The sequence below is a fragment of the Chrysochloris asiatica genome, unplaced genomic scaffold, assembly GCF_000296735.1.
Source record: "Chrysochloris asiatica unplaced genomic scaffold, ChrAsi1.0 scaffold00340, whole genome shotgun sequence".
Taxonomy (NCBI): Eukaryota; Metazoa; Chordata; class Mammalia; order Afrosoricida; family Chrysochloridae; genus Chrysochloris; species Chrysochloris asiatica.
Window position 1 is genome coordinate 872,193 of NW_006408858.1, and position 16,186 is coordinate 888,378.

General features: G+C 53.5%; 1 protein-coding gene across 2 annotated transcripts; it reads left to right on the forward strand.

The window, feature by feature from the left end:
- Window positions 1–840: 840 nt before the first annotated feature.
- Window positions 841–15,516, forward strand: LZTR1 (leucine-zipper-like transcription regulator 1). 2 transcript variants are annotated; one of them, XM_006875808.1, is made up of 21 exons: window positions 841–1,142; window positions 1,471–1,533; window positions 4,565–4,621; window positions 6,215–6,294; window positions 6,603–6,711; window positions 7,433–7,516; window positions 8,671–8,728; window positions 9,678–9,817; window positions 11,105–11,306; window positions 11,594–11,752; window positions 12,091–12,201; window positions 12,387–12,479; window positions 12,579–12,674; window positions 12,744–12,912; window positions 13,036–13,205; window positions 13,307–13,463; window positions 14,119–14,245; window positions 14,336–14,485; window positions 14,999–15,104; window positions 15,176–15,256; window positions 15,398–15,516. In XM_006875808.1, exons 1-21 carry the CDS (start codon window positions 943–945, stop codon window positions 15,512–15,514), a joined length of 2,529 nt encoding a protein of 842 aa, XP_006875870.1. In that variant the 5' UTR covers window positions 841–942; the 3' UTR covers window positions 15,515–15,516. The 2 variants fall into 2 exon arrangements, with proteins under 2 accessions (XP_006875870.1, XP_006875871.1); XM_006875809.1 differs by lacking the exon at window positions 4,565–4,621 and having other exon boundaries at window positions 924–1,142; window positions 15,398–15,514.
- Window positions 15,517–16,186: the final 670 nt, after the last annotated feature.

Sequence of the window (16,186 nt, forward strand, 5' to 3'; positions counted from 1 at the left end):
CACATTTGCAGATCTGTGTGATTGCCAGCCTGATTGAACCAACACTCAGAGAGGGAGACAGGCACAACCACAGAATACTTGGTATTACAGCAAAGAAGTTCAGCTGTGGGCGTCCGGGATGAGGGAGCAACAGGTTCTGCCCATGCGGTCAGGGATGGCTTCTCCAAGGAGTGCTCTGGCGCTGGACAGGGCAGTATTTCGTTCGACTGTACGGTTGCTGAGTCATTATCGACTCCACGGCAGATAACAACAACCAGATAGAAGTGACAGTCTGTGCAAAGGAGCTGAGACAGGAAATGCTCTACAGAGATGAGAGGTTGGACGTGCCTGGAACTTAGGGTTGTAAGAGCTGACTCCTGAGAGACCCCATCCTTCTCGCAACTGTCCATCATTTCCGAATCCCCATCTCTCAGGCGGAAGAGCGGAAGCTCTGCTATTAAGTAGAAGGAATGAGAATCTAAAGTCCCTGTCCTTTTCGCTGCTTCCTAGCTAACAAGAAAGCCTGAGGGGGAAACCCACGGGGCAACTGAGGGTGGAAATAGAAAGGGGACGGCCGGGCTTCCTATGGAGGACACTGCGAGCACGGAACTTTCCATCCCTGGGTCCCGGGAGTGGCGGATACCAACTGGATTACGCGAGGGCTTGGCATGCCGGGAAATGTAGGCCAGCCACGGAGGGTCCCCGTGCGGCGTGAGCTTGGCAAGGGCGTTCTTTCCAGAACTTCGCCGGAAATGATTCCCGGAACGCTATAAGCTTCGCTGGCCAGTGGTGTGACGTGGCACGTCGGCCTGTCAAGAAATTGGAGCGAGCGACAGCGCGGCACTGGCCGGAAGTGACGCGCCGTCGGCATAGGGATCGCAGGGAAATGTAGTTTTGCCGGGCAGTCTGAGGCGGTGGCCGCAAATCCCACGAACCCGGCTGCCCTGCGGACGTGGATCTGGGATGGCTGGGCCTGGCGTCACGGGTGGTTCGATTGGGGCCGGAGCCCTGGTAGGCAGCGCGCGGTCCAAGGTGGCCCCGAGCGTGGATTTTGACCACAGCTGCTCGGACAGCGTAGAGTACCTGACGCTCAATTTTGGGCCCTTCGAGACTGTGCATCGCTGGCGTCGCCTCCCGCCCTGCGACGAGTTCGTGGGCGCCCGGTACAACGGGGTTCGGGGATAGGGACCAGGGGAGAGTCTGGGCTTGGTTCCGGGGCGGGATATGATCACAGCAAAGATGAATTCTGGACGGTGCCCACCCTAGGGATACAAGAACCGGGTGACTAGGTGAAAGGCTACTAGAGTGAAATGATATTTTGGTGGCCTGGGACCTATCTTCTGAGTGCTCTGGAGACATTTAGAGAGCCCAGGTCAGAGTCAGGGGTTCCCGCACGAGGTCCTCGAGAAAAATTAGTCGTCTCTGCTTGGCTTTATCTCCTGGGTACCTTAGGAGGTCCCTCACTGCTCCCTACCCCTTTCTTCTCTCTAGGCGCAGCAAGCACACAGTGGTGGCTTATAAGGATGCCATCTATGTATTTGGAGGAGACAATGGGTGAGTGAATCTGAACATTGGAGTGTTGGGACTAGTTTGGTAACTGGGGGTGGTCTCTGCACTGCCAGACTGTCTTCCCAGGTGTTAGCTAAACACCCTAAGCCTCGCTTTCCCCCCAATTTGAAGGAGACAGCGGGTGAGTGAATCTGAACATGGGAGTGTTGGAACCAGGAGAAACGTGGTGATTGGGGACGGGGCATCTACACTGCCAGACTGCCCTCCCAGGTGTTAGCGGAACACCATAAGCCTCACCCGTAACATGTGGTTCCTCAAACGTACCTCCCAGGTCATGATGAGGATTATACCTGCTTGGTTGTTGTTGGGTACTGTGTTTCACCTCATAGTGCCCCTCTGTGAACAAAATACTGCCTAGTCCTGCATCATCCTCACCATCATTGCTAAGTTTGAGCCCATTGTTGCAATTATTATGTAATCCATCTCTTTGAGGGTCTTTTTCATTGACCCTTTTCCAAGCATGATGTCCTCCAGGGACTGGTCCCTTCTGATGGGCAAAGTACAAGAGACGAAGTCTCACTGTACTTGCTTCTCAAGAGCACTCTTGTTGTATTTCTTCCAAAGCAGATTTGTTCATTCTTCTGTCAGTCCATGGTCTCCTTGTCCTGCTCTCATTTACTGATAGGCTCAGGGAAGCCAGGGACAAGGAGGCTCTGGGAAGGGTTGGAAGCCTGCTGGAGGTGGGGCTGAAGTGTGGTCTCCCAGATCTCTGTGGTGTTGAGCCCAGGCAGTAGTTCAGCTAAGCTAAGTGCTCTTTGCTTTCCTCCTGTATACGTTATGCCGCTGTTCTTATGGCACGGTAGAGGGCTCACAAGGGTCCTAGAGCACGCAGCTGTGAGAGGCTCTACAGAGAGTTCTCTTGGACTGAGGGTGGGATATTGGTGCATAGCAGATCTTGCTGTGAGTCTGGAGCCATCCCTACTTCCCCTGCCCCCCTCAGCCCCAGGAAGGGTGCTGTGACCTTGGTCCTATAGGACACCTGGGAGATTTGGCCTTGGGGATTGGATTAGATGGACCCCCCCTGACCTGGCTCTGCAATACAGGAATCCCTTTTGGCCTCCTTGGGCATGGTCTTCTAACTCCCAGCCTATCTTTCCCACAATTTCTTTCCCCATGAGCAGTCAGAGGGCTTCATTTAAAACTACATGTTAGAGCATGTTCCCTCCCTAGCTCAGAATCCTGTGATATCCACCCCCTTGCTCTGGCATCTGTGAGTCCCAGCTCAAGTGCCCTCACTGGCTGCTTTGCTGTATTTGGAATGGACAAGGCACCCTTGTCCTCCCTGCTCCCTCTGACTGGGATGCCTACCACCCCAATTGCATGCCCCTTTTTGCCCTTCTCACACTCCTTGTGTGAACTGGTGGCCTCCTGGTTCTCTTACACGCTCTGCTTGTCTCAGATGACATATTTACTCACACCTCTCTCCTTCACTGCAATGTTGGTTCCACCAGGACAGGGCCAAGCTCAGGGCCTGCTGTTTACTATACCCCCCGAAAAAACCTAGAATGAGATAAAGAATAATCCTCTGCTTGCAGCAGTTACTGGAGAATGAACAGGATCCCCCAGCCAGGAGAGGCTCTAGTGCCCAGCACAGGACAGTTGAGGGTGGGTGGGTGGCAGGGAGGGGTATGGGAACTCCCATCCTCAGGAGTTCTCTCTAGACTAGAAGGGTTCCCCTACTGCTAGTCCCAGGGTGCCCCACCCTACAGTCACCCCAGGGGACATGCCAGTGCTGTCCCCTGTACTAGTTCCAACAGTGGGCCCTAGTACAGTTGTCCAGGGGCACAGCTGGATCACATTGATCCTCAGATGAACAAAATTCAGCAGTAAGCCTAGAGCAGAAATATTTTTGATATAATGATACACAATTGGGTTAAATGTTGGGCTGCTAACTGCAAGGCCAGCAGTTAGAACCCACCAGCCGCTCCTCAGGAGAAAGATGAGGTCCTCTGCTCCTATAAAGATTTAACCCTAGGGGACATTTCTACTCTGTCCTAGAGGTTTGCTCTGAGTTAGAATTAGCTCACTGCCAGTGGGTTGGGTATTTTGCTTAAGAACCAGGACATGGTCTATCTTTACTCTAGTTATAGGGGAGGATGCAGTCTTATTCCCCAGGTATCCATGCTTTCATCCTGCCTGCATGGATTCAGGAATCCCAGGCTTAGAGTCTTCATCTGGAAAATGGGAGTGGCTGTCCCTCCTGGGGAGTGGAGAGCCAAGGTGGGCAAGGACTGCTGAACTCTTGGGTCTGTGCCCTTCTGGGTGGTAATGAGAAGCAATGATGATGGTTCAGAGGCAGAACTCTCACCTTCCATGTGGGAGACTTGGGTTTGATTCTCAGCCACTTCATGAACAGCACTGTCTAACAGTGGAGGCTTATGCGTTGCTAGGATGCTGAACAGGTTTCAGCAGAGCTTCCAGACTAGGAAGAAAAGCCTGGTAATCACATTCCAAAAAATCAGCTATTGAAAACCCTCTAGATCACGTTAGTTTGACCTGATCATGGGGATGGCGAACTTTCATTCTGTTGTGTTTGGGTTGAGGAGGGCAGCTAACAGTCTGGGTGGTGACATGTGGCGAGACCTAGCTATCAGGTGCTGCAGTGACCAGTAGGTTTGCCTACCATTGTGTGGAGTCTTTGATGGAAGGAAAGCATGTCATATTTCTCAACCAACGAGAAGGAAAGGGCCCTCCCTGAGGTGTGGGCATTCACTTGTGTTTGAGGGGGTGTTGAGACACACAAGTGGCGACACTAGAGCCAGGGATGAGTTATGGGTGGTGACTCTAGCCTTAGGGCCACTTCTTGCCCTCAATTTAGCAGCTAGGTGACTCCCCGTGGCCTGATAGTGCTTTGGTCCTGGCCCCAGGTAGATCAGTTCTGCATCAATTGGGGTGCCTCTCAGGGGTTAGCAACTGACCAGTGTAGAGCATCGCCTCCCCTTACCTGCAGTGCACATCTTGGGGCTCCTCTGGGCTAATGCTGTTTTTTTCTCTCACCGTTTCTGGCCAATTGCAGGAAGACGATGCTCAATGACTTGCTGCGCTTTGATGTGAAGGACTGCTCCTGGTGCAGGTAGGTAGACAGCCTCGGCCCTGGGACCCCACTTCCTTTTATAAAAAAGTGTCCCTCTGCTGATTATCATGGGAAACCCAAGAAGCCCAAAGCAAGCAGGAAAGCCCAGAGCCACTCCTATCATTTTCTTTATTTCCTGGGCTGCTTACTTTTCCCTGCCCCAGATGGAGATGCATACTGCTGAATTTTGTTCATCTGAGGATCAATGTGATCCAGTTGTACCCTTGGAGAGCTGTACTAGGGCCCACTGTTGGAGCTAGTGTAGGGGACAACACTGGCACGTCCCCTGGGGTGACTGTATGGTGGGGCACCCTAGGACTAGCAGTAGGGGAACCCTTCATGCCCTTCACCCTCTGCAGGTGATGCCTCCTTCTGACACATGCCATTATAGATGGGTGGCCTTGGGCAAGACACTTGCTTTCTTCCGGCCCAGGGTATTTGTGCCCATCCACTCCAGTCTGGCCCCTTGCCTATAGCACTCCCTGGGTTGGGGAGCTAATGGGTTTTTCTTGATCTCTGCCATCATACCGCCAGGATTACAAGGTCACCAAGCCCTTGGGGTAGCAGTGCCTAAGGAGAAAACAGGAAGGGATAGGAAAGGACAAACATAGGGAGGATATGGAAAGAGTGTGGTTGCATTGTGGATTGCAGTCAGTGTCACAGAAAAAGTGTAGGAATTGTTGAATGGAATGCCAATTGGCTCTGTAAAGTTTTCTATAAATCACAATAAATTTTAAAAAACCAAAAAATACTGGCCCAAGACCCACAGCTTCTGAGGAGCTGAGACATAGTGCCAGCAGTTAGGAGAGCACTCAGTGATGGCCCTAAGTTTAGATGCCACTCCTCCCACACTCTAAAATACTGTCAGTAGCTTCTGATCCATGTTAAACATTGTCTAGAAGAATTTACAATTCTCTGTTAAAAATTGCTTCAGTTTGAAATAAAATTCTGAAAATGAGCAGCCTTGGAAAAGCATTGTAAATGGGTTTTCAATTCAGACTAAAATGTGTGGTCCACCCAGGTACTAGGAGACTAGCCATCACTGTAAAAAAGCCATGGGTGATTCTAGAATGGCAGGAAGGGAGAGCCAGAGCCGGCTTGTCAAGTTGAAAGAGCAAAATGTCTGTCTCCTGCTTCTATTCTACAAGTGATTCAGAGGTCTAAGTAGGCAGAGGACACAGCAGGTGACAGTGATAGTGCCTGTCTCTCTCGTTTTTGTAGCAAAACCTGTAGCAGCCTTCACATGTATAGTTTAATGACATTAACAAATGTCATACTGTTCAACTGTCATCTATTCTCAGGGCCTGCATTTTGTTCTTGATTTTTTAAAAGTTTCTATAATAAACCAGGAGTCATGATGTGTATTGTAAGATTAGCACTGGACTGCTAAACACATGGTCGGTCATTCAAACATTTCAGCCGCTCGTTGGAAACCCTATACAGGGTTGCTATGAGTCAGAACTGACTCCACAGCACTTAACAGTAACAAGCCTAGTATTCCCTTTCCAATATAGGAAATAGTACTGGGGAACGTGGGGGCTGCAGTGTGCATGGGTTGGGGGTGTGCTAATCATGACCCATGTTCCTCCCCAGGGCTTTCACAACTGGGACCCCTCCAGCACCCCGCTACCACCATTCAGCTGTCGTCTATGGGAGTAGCATGTTTGTCTTTGGTGAGCAACCTCTGGGTCCTCCCCTGGCTCCCAGTCCCAGCCTCCCACCCAGCCCTGGTACCAGGTGCCTTGAAGGCATGGCTCTACTTGACCTTCCCATAAGTATCTCCTCAGCAGCGTTGGAATTATCTGTGACAGGCAAGAGGTAGCCTTTCCTCTGTAGGGATAGGGGGCAGGGGTCATCTCAGCTATGTCCCCAGAGGCAGGCTGGCAGCCACAACCCCATTGAGGCTGGTGGAAGGATCCCAGAAGGCTCTGCTCTGTCTCTAGGGGCCTCTGACCATAATAGTTTTTCTCTCTCTACCCAGGGGGCTATACTGGGGACATTTATTCTAATTCTAACTTGAAGAATAAAAATGATCTCTTTGAATACAAGTTTGCAACTGGCCAATGGACCGAGTGGAAGATTGAAGGACGGTAAGAGGCTTGACTGAGGCTTCTGGGGTGTCCTGATGGCTACTGCACTAGGGAGCACTGGACCTGCCCCTCACTTCGCCATCCTGTGGTATCACAGATGAGGAGCCATGGGGAGGGACTGGAAACTGGTCCAACTAAAACAAACTGACTCTGATATATGCCAACCCCATGTCCGAGTAGAACTACTCACTACAGGGTTTCCAGTGGCTTCTTTTCTGGAAGTAGATGGTCAGGCCTTTTTTCCAAGGTGATTCTGGTTAGACTCTGACAGCCAACCTTTTGGCAAGCCCCTGAGCTCGATCCCCATTTATACTGTACAGGGTCCCTGGGGGCTGGTTAGGATGCATTGACTCCCAGCCAAGTGTGGCTGTGATCTCCTTCCAGAGATTAGTCCCTGATCGTGCCTTCAGAGATCCTTCCTGGGGTATTCTGCAGGCCACTTAGAGGGGGGTTCAGGACTGTATAACTGCCTGGATACCTCTGGAAATAGACATTTCTTCAAAGAAAAGCAAATGCTCACCAGCATATGGAAAGATGCTCAGTATCACTGATCACATCAGAAAATGCACATCAGAACCTGATAATCTAGCAACCACCACTGCCCCTCCTGGTGGGGCCACTGCTCTGGGCCCATTACTCCCAGTGCCTACTATCAGGCTGACATGGGGACCAGATAGCTCGGGGGCACACACAGACTGAATCCTTGCTCTTCCACCCCAAGGTTGCCAGTTGCCAGGTCAGCTCACGGTGCCACTGTGTACAGTGACAAACTCTGGATCTTCGCTGGCTATGATGGCAATGCCAGGTAGGTAGTGCCCTGCTATCCAGCACTTAGGATAAGTCCCTGAGTGTTGAGGTATTCCTGGCCAGGAATGGTTAGCATAGTGGATTTGAATACCATCCTGCCCAAGGGGTCTGTTGGGAAGGTGGGCATGTCAACAAGGGTAGGAGAAGGGTCCACACTCAACACCACAGAAGTCAGCTGGGCTGGGAGGGAGGGCATTGAGTCTAGCCATTGTTATGCATTGGTCTGAAGCTATGTGTTCTCCCCACCTCTGCAAAGGGGCCAGATCCTGATGGGGTGGGGGTGAGGTAAGGACAATCAAGGTGTAGTGAGGAGGGGCCCTGAGGGCTGGTGGGCAGTGGGTAGCAGTAGGGTTCAGACCCAGCCTCTCCCCACCCTGGGTTCTTGCCTCTATCTGGAGAATTTTCTTCCCTATTGGTAAAAGCCACTTTTCAATATTTTTCATTTTTAACTTTTTGTGGCACTATAGGGTAAGCACTGGATCTCAAGGTTGGTTTGAATCACAAAGTTGGCCATTCAAACTCACCAGCCACTACTTGGAAATCCTCTACAGAGTTGCCATGAGTCGGAACTGACTCAGCGACACTTAACAACATTATGAATTGGTACAGGTTTACGGAGCCTGTTAGTTTCTCACTCAACACTTCACCTCCGTTTTGTTTTATGTTATTATCATCCCCATAATGTAGCATCACACAGCCCACTTCCTTCTTGTGTCTCTTGCTTCCATTCCTTCTTTCCTAACCCTTTTGAATTTTGTCCTTGGGTCAATGTATTGCTGTATTTTTCTTATCACAAAAGCAGCATGTGTCCCTAAACTGCAGCATTGTAGAAAGCCCTCCCTGCTGGTCCTTGTTGGTGGAGGTTTCCATGAGCTTGGCCTCCCTAAGACCCCCATCAGCACTAGATATAGCTTCTGCGTGTGTAAGCATTGGCTCAGCCCTAGTGTATGGAAGGCTGGCATGTTGTTGTCACTTCCCCTCGGGGACTTGGTGCAACTGCTCTCTGCGAAGCTCTCACCTTAGGGCTAGGACTGGGCACGTGGACCCTTGACCTAGGGATGGATTGGTCCCTGAGGCTAGGCCCCCTGGAAGAGCCATGTAACCATGACAGCCAGACCCATCAGTGAGGATTACCACCCTGTCTTCCCACAGGTTGAACGACATGTGGACAATTGGCCTCCAGGATAGGGAGCTCACGTGCTGGGAAGAGGTAAGGGCTGCAGGGGGTTGGGTGGTGGCTTTCTCCCCTGTCCAAGCCCGGTCCCTTCCCAGCCTCCATCCCCTTGATCCCTCTCCTGACCCATCTCTAGGTTTAGTGCTGTGCTTGGGTAGAATGTAATGCTTGGTGAATGCCATTTTGGTCTAACCCACATTGTTCTGGTCACTGGAGCTTCGGGCCATCTTTCACGCCATCCTATTGTCCCCCAGGGCCCGCTGTTCTTTTCCTCTTTAGTGATGAGGTTAGCTGTAGCTATTCTAATCTGGAGCCCCTAGATGAACAAAGACTGAACACACTCAGCTGCTAACCTAAAGGTTGGGTGCTTGAGTTCACCTAGAGACATCTTGGAAGAAAGACCTGGTGCTCTCCTAAAACAACAGCCATTGATAACCATATGGCACTCAATCCTACCCTGACACAAAGGGGAGTGTCATGAGTGCATTTGAAAGGAACTGACTGGTTTTTGGTTTGTGAACTGGGACTTGCTGGGAAGCTGTTTCTCACACTGTTGTGCAAAGATTAATTGGCCAACTGTTATCCAGGGTGGTGCAGCAGGTTAAGTGTTGGGCTGCTAATTGACAGGTTGGTGGTTTTAACCCACCAGCTGCTCTGCAGGAGAAAGATGAAACTTCAGTTTTCTATTCTGTCCTATTGCAGTGAGTTGGCATTGACGCCACTGTAGTAGGTTTGGGTGGTTTTATCCAGGGCCAGGTCAGTGGTCTGAACCCACCAGCTGTTCCTCGGGAGAAAGATGAGGTGGTCTGCTCCCATAGAGATTTACAGTCTCAGAAACCCTATTTAGGGTTGGGGGTGAGTGGAAATCAACTTGATGGCAGTGGGTTTGGTTTTGGGTTGTTTTAGAAGTATAAGTAATCCAGCACCTGTCATCTCAGCCAGGTCCTGAAAGGCCCCAGACTGAGTGCCCACCCCTCACCCCCAGGTGGCCCAGAGTGGTGAGATCCCACCTTCTTGCTGCAACTTCCCCGTGGCTGTGTGCCGTGACAAGATGTTCGTGTTCTCAGGCCAGAGTGGGGCCAAGATCACCAACAGCCTTTTCCAGTTTGAATTCAAGGACAAGATGTGAGCACCCTGGTGGGTGGGACTTGGATAGGTATGGATGGGTGGCCCAGCCCGGTAGATGCTCCACCCAGCGCTCCACGCCAGAGACTGTCTGGTCATCTTCTGGGTACAGCTAGGTGCATGGGTATGCTTTGTGCATACTGGACACCATGGCATCAGCCCCTGGGTGTGGCAGCCCAAGAGATGGGGCTGGTTGGACCCTTCCTCATGAAGGGCTTGGTTAATGCTGATGATCTATAATGTTGGGAGAACAAAGGGGGGTGTGCTAGCTCCAGGAATTTCTGCTGTGATTGCCCTCTGCCACTGGCCCTTGGCTATATGATAGGACTACCCACAGTGGGCGGGGGGTGGGGGTGGGAGGCTCGAAAGCTGCCATCAAGGCCAGCTGTGGGCAGGTAGAAGGAAGGGCCAGTCTTTGCAGAGGGGACCAGTTCCATTCTCTGAGAGTGGCCTGGCCTGGGAGGAGACTCCATTACACATAGGATGAGGGATTCTGCTTGACTCCCTCGTATGTCTCTTTTGTCTCTCTTGTTGCCTGAACCCCTCACCCTTCCTCCCTGGGCTGGGTATGTCCACTTTCCACAGAGCCTAGATGCAGTAGGGGCGAGGGGAGGGAGGAACCTGTGCTCAGCAGGGGCCCTGTGGTCAGAGAGGGACCCATATGCTTTGGAGGAAGACATTGGGCGTACCTTGATGTGGAGGAGGTGAATACGGACACCCAAATCTACAAGGGGATCCTCAGATTGCTCTAGGGGAGGGTGCAAGGTGGCTGCAAAGACCTCAGGCTAACGTGACAGGCAGGCAGTCTAAGTGACTGTTAGAGTGGATGGAGAAGAGAAAGACTGCCCCTAGTCCTGGAGAGGGGTACTGGCCCTGGCAGTTAGCTCACTCCCCTGTAGCCTGCCTCGCCTCATCTTGGTCTCTGCCTGTCCCCTCAGGTGTGTTGTCACTGTCTTAACAGTGAATGGGCAACACACAGGCTCCGTGTCTCTTTGGGATGGGTTCTATAGGCAGGAAGTTCGGTTCTCCAGCTGGCTAAGCATGTGGGCCTCTGGGGAAGCATGGCAGGAACAGTGATTGTATGTGTGTTGGTGTCTGCAGGCTGTGGGTACTGGCAGGTATGGTGGAATGTGCTGAGAGGAACTTGGTTCCCCTGGAGCTGGATCACCCTTTGGTCTATGAAAATGCAGTCAGGGCCCCAGTGGTAGCTGCAGAACCCAGTAGAAGTCACAGGGTGGGTAGTGATGAGGCGGTGGTCCAAGGGCCCAGCTTACCCTGTGCCCCCAGGTGGACTCGCATTCCCACCGAGCACCTGCTCCGGGGTTCCCCTCCACCCCCTCAGCGTCGCTATGGCCATACCATGGTGGCCTTTGACCGCCATCTGTACGTGTTTGGGGGTGCAGCTGACAACACACTTCCCAATGAGCTGCACTGCTATGATGTGGACTTCCAGACCTGGGAAGTGGTCCAGCCCAGCTCTGACAGTGAGGTACGTGCTAGGCAGGTGTCCCTACACATGTGACTGACCCCAGGCTGACAGTCTGTCCTCCCTCTGTGACCAAGGATGCCTGTATATCCCACTGCCATTTCTCCCCTACCAAAGGGGGCCCAGGACAGTCATCCTTGACCACATTCAGTGATCCCCATCCTGGGGCCTGCCCTGTCCCTCACCCTGTTCCCACAGTGTGCTCAGGACAGGGGGCCTGAGTGTCCATCTTTAGGGCCTGCCTGGGCCCCACTCCCTGGCCTCATGCTCTGCTCACCCTCTCTCACTAGGTTGGAGGGGCGGAGATACCAGAGCGAGCATCTGCTTCTGAAGAGGCACCTAGCCTGGCCTCCGAGGAGCGGGGAAGTGGCTTCAAGAAGTCCCGAGAAGTATTTGGCCTGGACTTTGGCCCCACAACAGCCAAGCAGCTAGCTCAGCCAGCCTCAGAGGTGAGGTGGCTCTCAGACCTCAGCACACCAATTTTCTGGCCATGTCCTGTTAACCCCACTTCCTGGTAAGAGACTCAGTTGCAGAACAATTTGCTCAAGTAAGGAGTAGGCCCAGAGTCCAGTCTGCCTCAGCCCAAAACCTCCAGTGTCCCTGCCAGCTGCACCCCTGGGCCTCAGGGTTTCCACTGACTAAACCAAGCACCTGTTCTGCCCCCTCGGGGGGCTATCCTGGCCCCAGTACACTCCAGCTCCATACTGTATACAAGTACTCTTGCTGAGAGACTGTGCTGGCCAGAGAACCTGCCCTACCCACTCATGAACTTGTTTCCCTGCCCCAGCTGCCTAGCGGGAGGCTCTTCCATGCAGCTGCTGTGATCTCGGACGCTATGTACATCTTCGGGGGCACCATGGACAACAACATCCGCAGTGGGGAGATGTACAGGTTCCAGGTGTGGAGTTCATAACTTTGCTGGCTGGGCTGGGGCCCAGGTCGAAGGTCAGAGCAGCAGGGGGTGGCTGCAGATACTGCAGGTCTGAGGCCTCTGGGTGACCCCACCTGCAGCTAGGAGGCTAGGCCAGCATGGGGAAGTAGATGAGCAGCCTGAAATTGGTCCCCCTCTGGTACACCCTGCAGTTTTCCTGTTACCCCAAGTGCACACTGCATGAGGACTATGGACGGCTATGGGAGAGCCACCAGTTTTGTGATGTGGAGTTTGTGTTGGGTGAGGTGGGTGCCTTGCCCTACCACCTGCTGTGCTTGGGAGGGGAGTCTTGCCCTTCGGGTGGCTTGCCCCACTCCCTCCACTGAATCTGGTCTCTGCTGTAGAAGGAAGAGTGTGTACAGGGCCATGTGGCTATTGTCACGGCACGGAGCCGCTGGCTGCGTAGGAAGATTGTGCAGGCGAGGGAGCGGCTGGCCCAGGTAAGATGTGTTTCCCTCAGCTGGTGCTGTGCCCACCCAAGGTGCTCTGTGATCTTCTTTTCCCAACAGAAGCTGGAGGAGGAAGCATCCCTGGCTCCCCGGGAGGCTGCTGGTGGGGCTGTGGGGGGTACCCGGCCACCCCTGTTGCTGCCTGTGGCCATCCGTGAGGCTGAGGCACGGCCCTTTGAGGTGCTCATGCAGTTTCTCTACACAGACAAGATCCAGTACCCACGGAAAGGTCTGCCAGGGCAGAGCACGGAGGCCAGGACAACCCTGGGGGAGGGTGGCCCTGTTGCAGGAGGGAGCATTGCCCACCTGAGGCTGGGAGGACTGTGCTGACCCAGCTTGTCCATGGGTACAGGCCATGTGGAGGACGTGCTGCTCATCATGGATGTGTACAAGCTGGCGCTGAGCTTCCAGTTGTGTCGCTTGGAACAGCTGTGCCGGCAGTACATCGAGGCCTCCGTAGACCTGCAGAACGTGCTGGTGGTGTGTGAGAGTGCTGCCAGGCTGCAGCTGGGCCAGCTGAAGGTGTGCCAGGACCTGGGGGTGGCCAGGGAAAGCCCCGCCATCCCTACCCTTTACTCTCAGGACCTGGGCCTCATCCACCCCTGCCTGTCCTGTCCATCCAGGAACACTGCCTAAACTTCGTGGTCAAAGAGTCCCACTTCAACCAGGTGATCATGATGAAGGAGTTTGAGCGCCTCTCGTCGCCTCTCATTGTGGAGATTGTGCGGCGGAAACAGCAGCCACCCCCTCGTGCTCCTTCTGATCAGCCTGTGGACATTGGTAAGGACCTCCTGGCTCATTCCTGGAGGATGGTTGGCTGGACTTATCCATCACAATCGGAGACTTAGGAGCCTCAGACTAGGAAAGAGCAGTGGATGCCAGAAGTTTTCCAGACATATCCACAGCCAAGTGTCTGTGCCAGACCTGTACACAGTGGGCTGTGCTGGGGTGGAGTGACCAGGCTATGTCTGTTGCTGGTAGCCCTCTATGGTGGGTACGCTTGCCCTTTCTGGAAGATCAGGTGTGGTGGCTTCAGAGGTAGTGATGTGCATAGATAGCATCACAGTGGTTCATGAGGAGCTGCTCTCTTCAGCCCAGCTGTCTGGGGCCTAGTGATAGTGAGAGTGGCCCAAAGACCTCACCTGACCTGGCCTCTCCTGACCCTTCTTGAGACCTGCACTATACTCTTGGTGTTCAGGGAAGCCACTTGCAGGACCAAGGAGTCCTGCTTCCAGGTAGGGAGAGTGAAAGGTCTCATGTGGGGACCTGAGAAGGGCTGTGGAGGCTAGGACAGAAGGAAGGCCTATGGTCAGAGAGGCTTTCTGAGGGAACAACTGGCACAGATGAGTAGGGAGGTGGAACTGAGGGGCATGAGGAGCAGGTGAGTCTGTGGGAGGCTGGGAGGCACCTGCTCAGGCCCCATCCCCACCCCTAGGCACATCTTTGATCCAGGACATGAAAGCGTACCTGGAAGGGGCGGGGGCAGAATTCTGTGATATCACACTGCTGCTGGATGGATACCCTCGACCAGCCCACAAGGCCATATTGGCTGCCCGCTCCAGGTGAGTGAAGGGACAGGGCAGGGCAGGTGAGGGGAGCAGGTCTGGCCACAGTCCCTTCTCCATGAGCCTCCTTCAAGGGTCTTTCCACAGCTACTTCGAGGCTATGTTCCGCTCCTTCATGCCTGAGGACGGGCAGGTGAACATCTCCATCGGGGAGATGGTGCCCAGCAGGCAGGCCTTTGAGTCCATGCTTCGATACATCTACTATGGCGAGGTCAACATGCCTCCTGAGGACTCACTGCATCCCAGCCAGTCTTGGCTTTGGCCTGGTAGTTACTTACACCCTTTGGAGAATTTGCTGGAGCTCAGCATCCCCCCAAGGGTTCTGAGGCTGTAGGGTGGCTATAAGGAAGGCTTTGCAGTGGGGTGGGATGGCTGGAGAAGGGCCATCCTGGCTCTGATAGGCGAGCAGACACATGTCAAGTGGTACCACTCAAAATTAGTGGACTCTGAGCATGCCCCCCTGCTTCACAGGACACCCTGCAGGGGGTCTATAAGGCCAGGCCAGTCCTGCAAATGTGCATAAAGATAGGTTTCTGGAGTGAGGATTCTGTGACTTTCTCTTAATCTTTGTCTTGGAACCCTGTTTAAAGAGCAAGTTGGTGTCCAAGCCAGGACTGGGGCCCAGCCCCTACTCTTGTGGTGCAGTCACCCTGGTTCTGGCCACAGGGGACCCCCCCCCGACTGCCCTCTGCCCGCTGTGGGGGTGGGAGGACAGGTCACCGTGCTGGCATACTCCTTAATCAGCCCCAGCTACCTGTTTGCTGCCCCCTACTACTATGGCTTCTACAACAACCGGCTGCAGGCCTACTGCAAGCAGAACCTGGAGATGAATGTGACGGTGCAGAATGTATTGCAGGTATGCCTGGGCCTCCCCTCCTCCCCTCTTCTGGGGGGCAGGGGCTGTGTCTCAAGCACTTGCTCTTCCAGATCCTGGAGGCAGCTGACAAGACACAGGCGCTGGATATGAAGCGGCATTGTCTGCACATCATCGTGCACCAGTTCACCAAGGTCAGTGGCATTATCCTTCCTGGTTGGTGTGAGCCCTTGGGATAAGCCATGTAGGTCTGCTCATTTGAGGCCATGCAACACTGGTCAGGCCCCTACGAGCTCTTCAGCCTACCCTGGCACTAACTTGGGTCACTCCCGCAGGTTTCCAAGCTGCCTACACTTCGGTTGCTGAGCCAGCAGTTGCTGATCGACATCATTGACTCCTTGGCCTCCCATATCTCTGATAAGCAATGTGCAGAGCTGGGTGCTGACATATGAGGATCCAGGCAGAGGTTGACAACAGTCAGGCAGGGTGCCCAGAGTCCCAAAGGGGAGCTGAGGGGCATGGGAGGCTCAGATACCTCCTTCCACTGCTTAAGACAGGCCCAGGTGACACACCTGGCTGCACTCTCATGAGTGTGGGCAGAACAGCAGGAAGCAGGGTCCTGGCCATTGCCCAGCAGTGGTCAGGGGAGCGGGACGCATGTACTCTGGGTGACCTGTTCTTGGTCCTATAGCCTCTGATGATGGGGGTGGACTCAGCAGAATGCTATAACCCTAGGACCTGTGCACTATCTCCTACATTCACAGGGGTGGTGTAAGGGGCGCTGCCACCCTGAGTTTAAGTGGGGTCCACTGACAGGTAGATAGGGTCTAACTCAGAGAACCCTCAATGGGGTGTTTGCTGGGTTGCATCCGTTATTTGCTGGATTACATATTAAATGCCAAGCAGCCACCACTTGGCTCACTGTCCATTTTAACCTGTGCTCGCCCCACAGCCCCTTAAGTCTTTCCTAGAGTGGGACTAGCACTACATACACATCTGGGTCACCCAATCACATTGGGGGGAGCTTTGGGAAGAATCAGCTGGACACCTGGGGAACCCAAGGCTCAGCACTGCCTCACTCCTGTGTCAGCTCAGCTCACTTAGAAAAGGTGGGCTAGAAGTTG

Excerpts from the sequence above, each read along its gene's own strand:
- LZTR1 (XM_006875808.1), top strand. The coding sequence starts at position 943 with ATGGCTGGGCCTGGCGTCACGGGTGGTTCGATTGGGGCCGGAGCCCTG. Across the intron at positions 1,143-1,470 it reads GACGAGTTCGTGGGCGCCCG|GCGCAGCAAGCACACAGTGG; the intron begins GTACAACGGGGT and ends TCTTCTCTCTAG. Across the intron at positions 12,913-13,035 it reads GATCCAGTACCCACGGAAAG|GCCATGTGGAGGACGTGCTG; the intron begins GTCTGCCAGGGC and ends CCATGGGTACAG.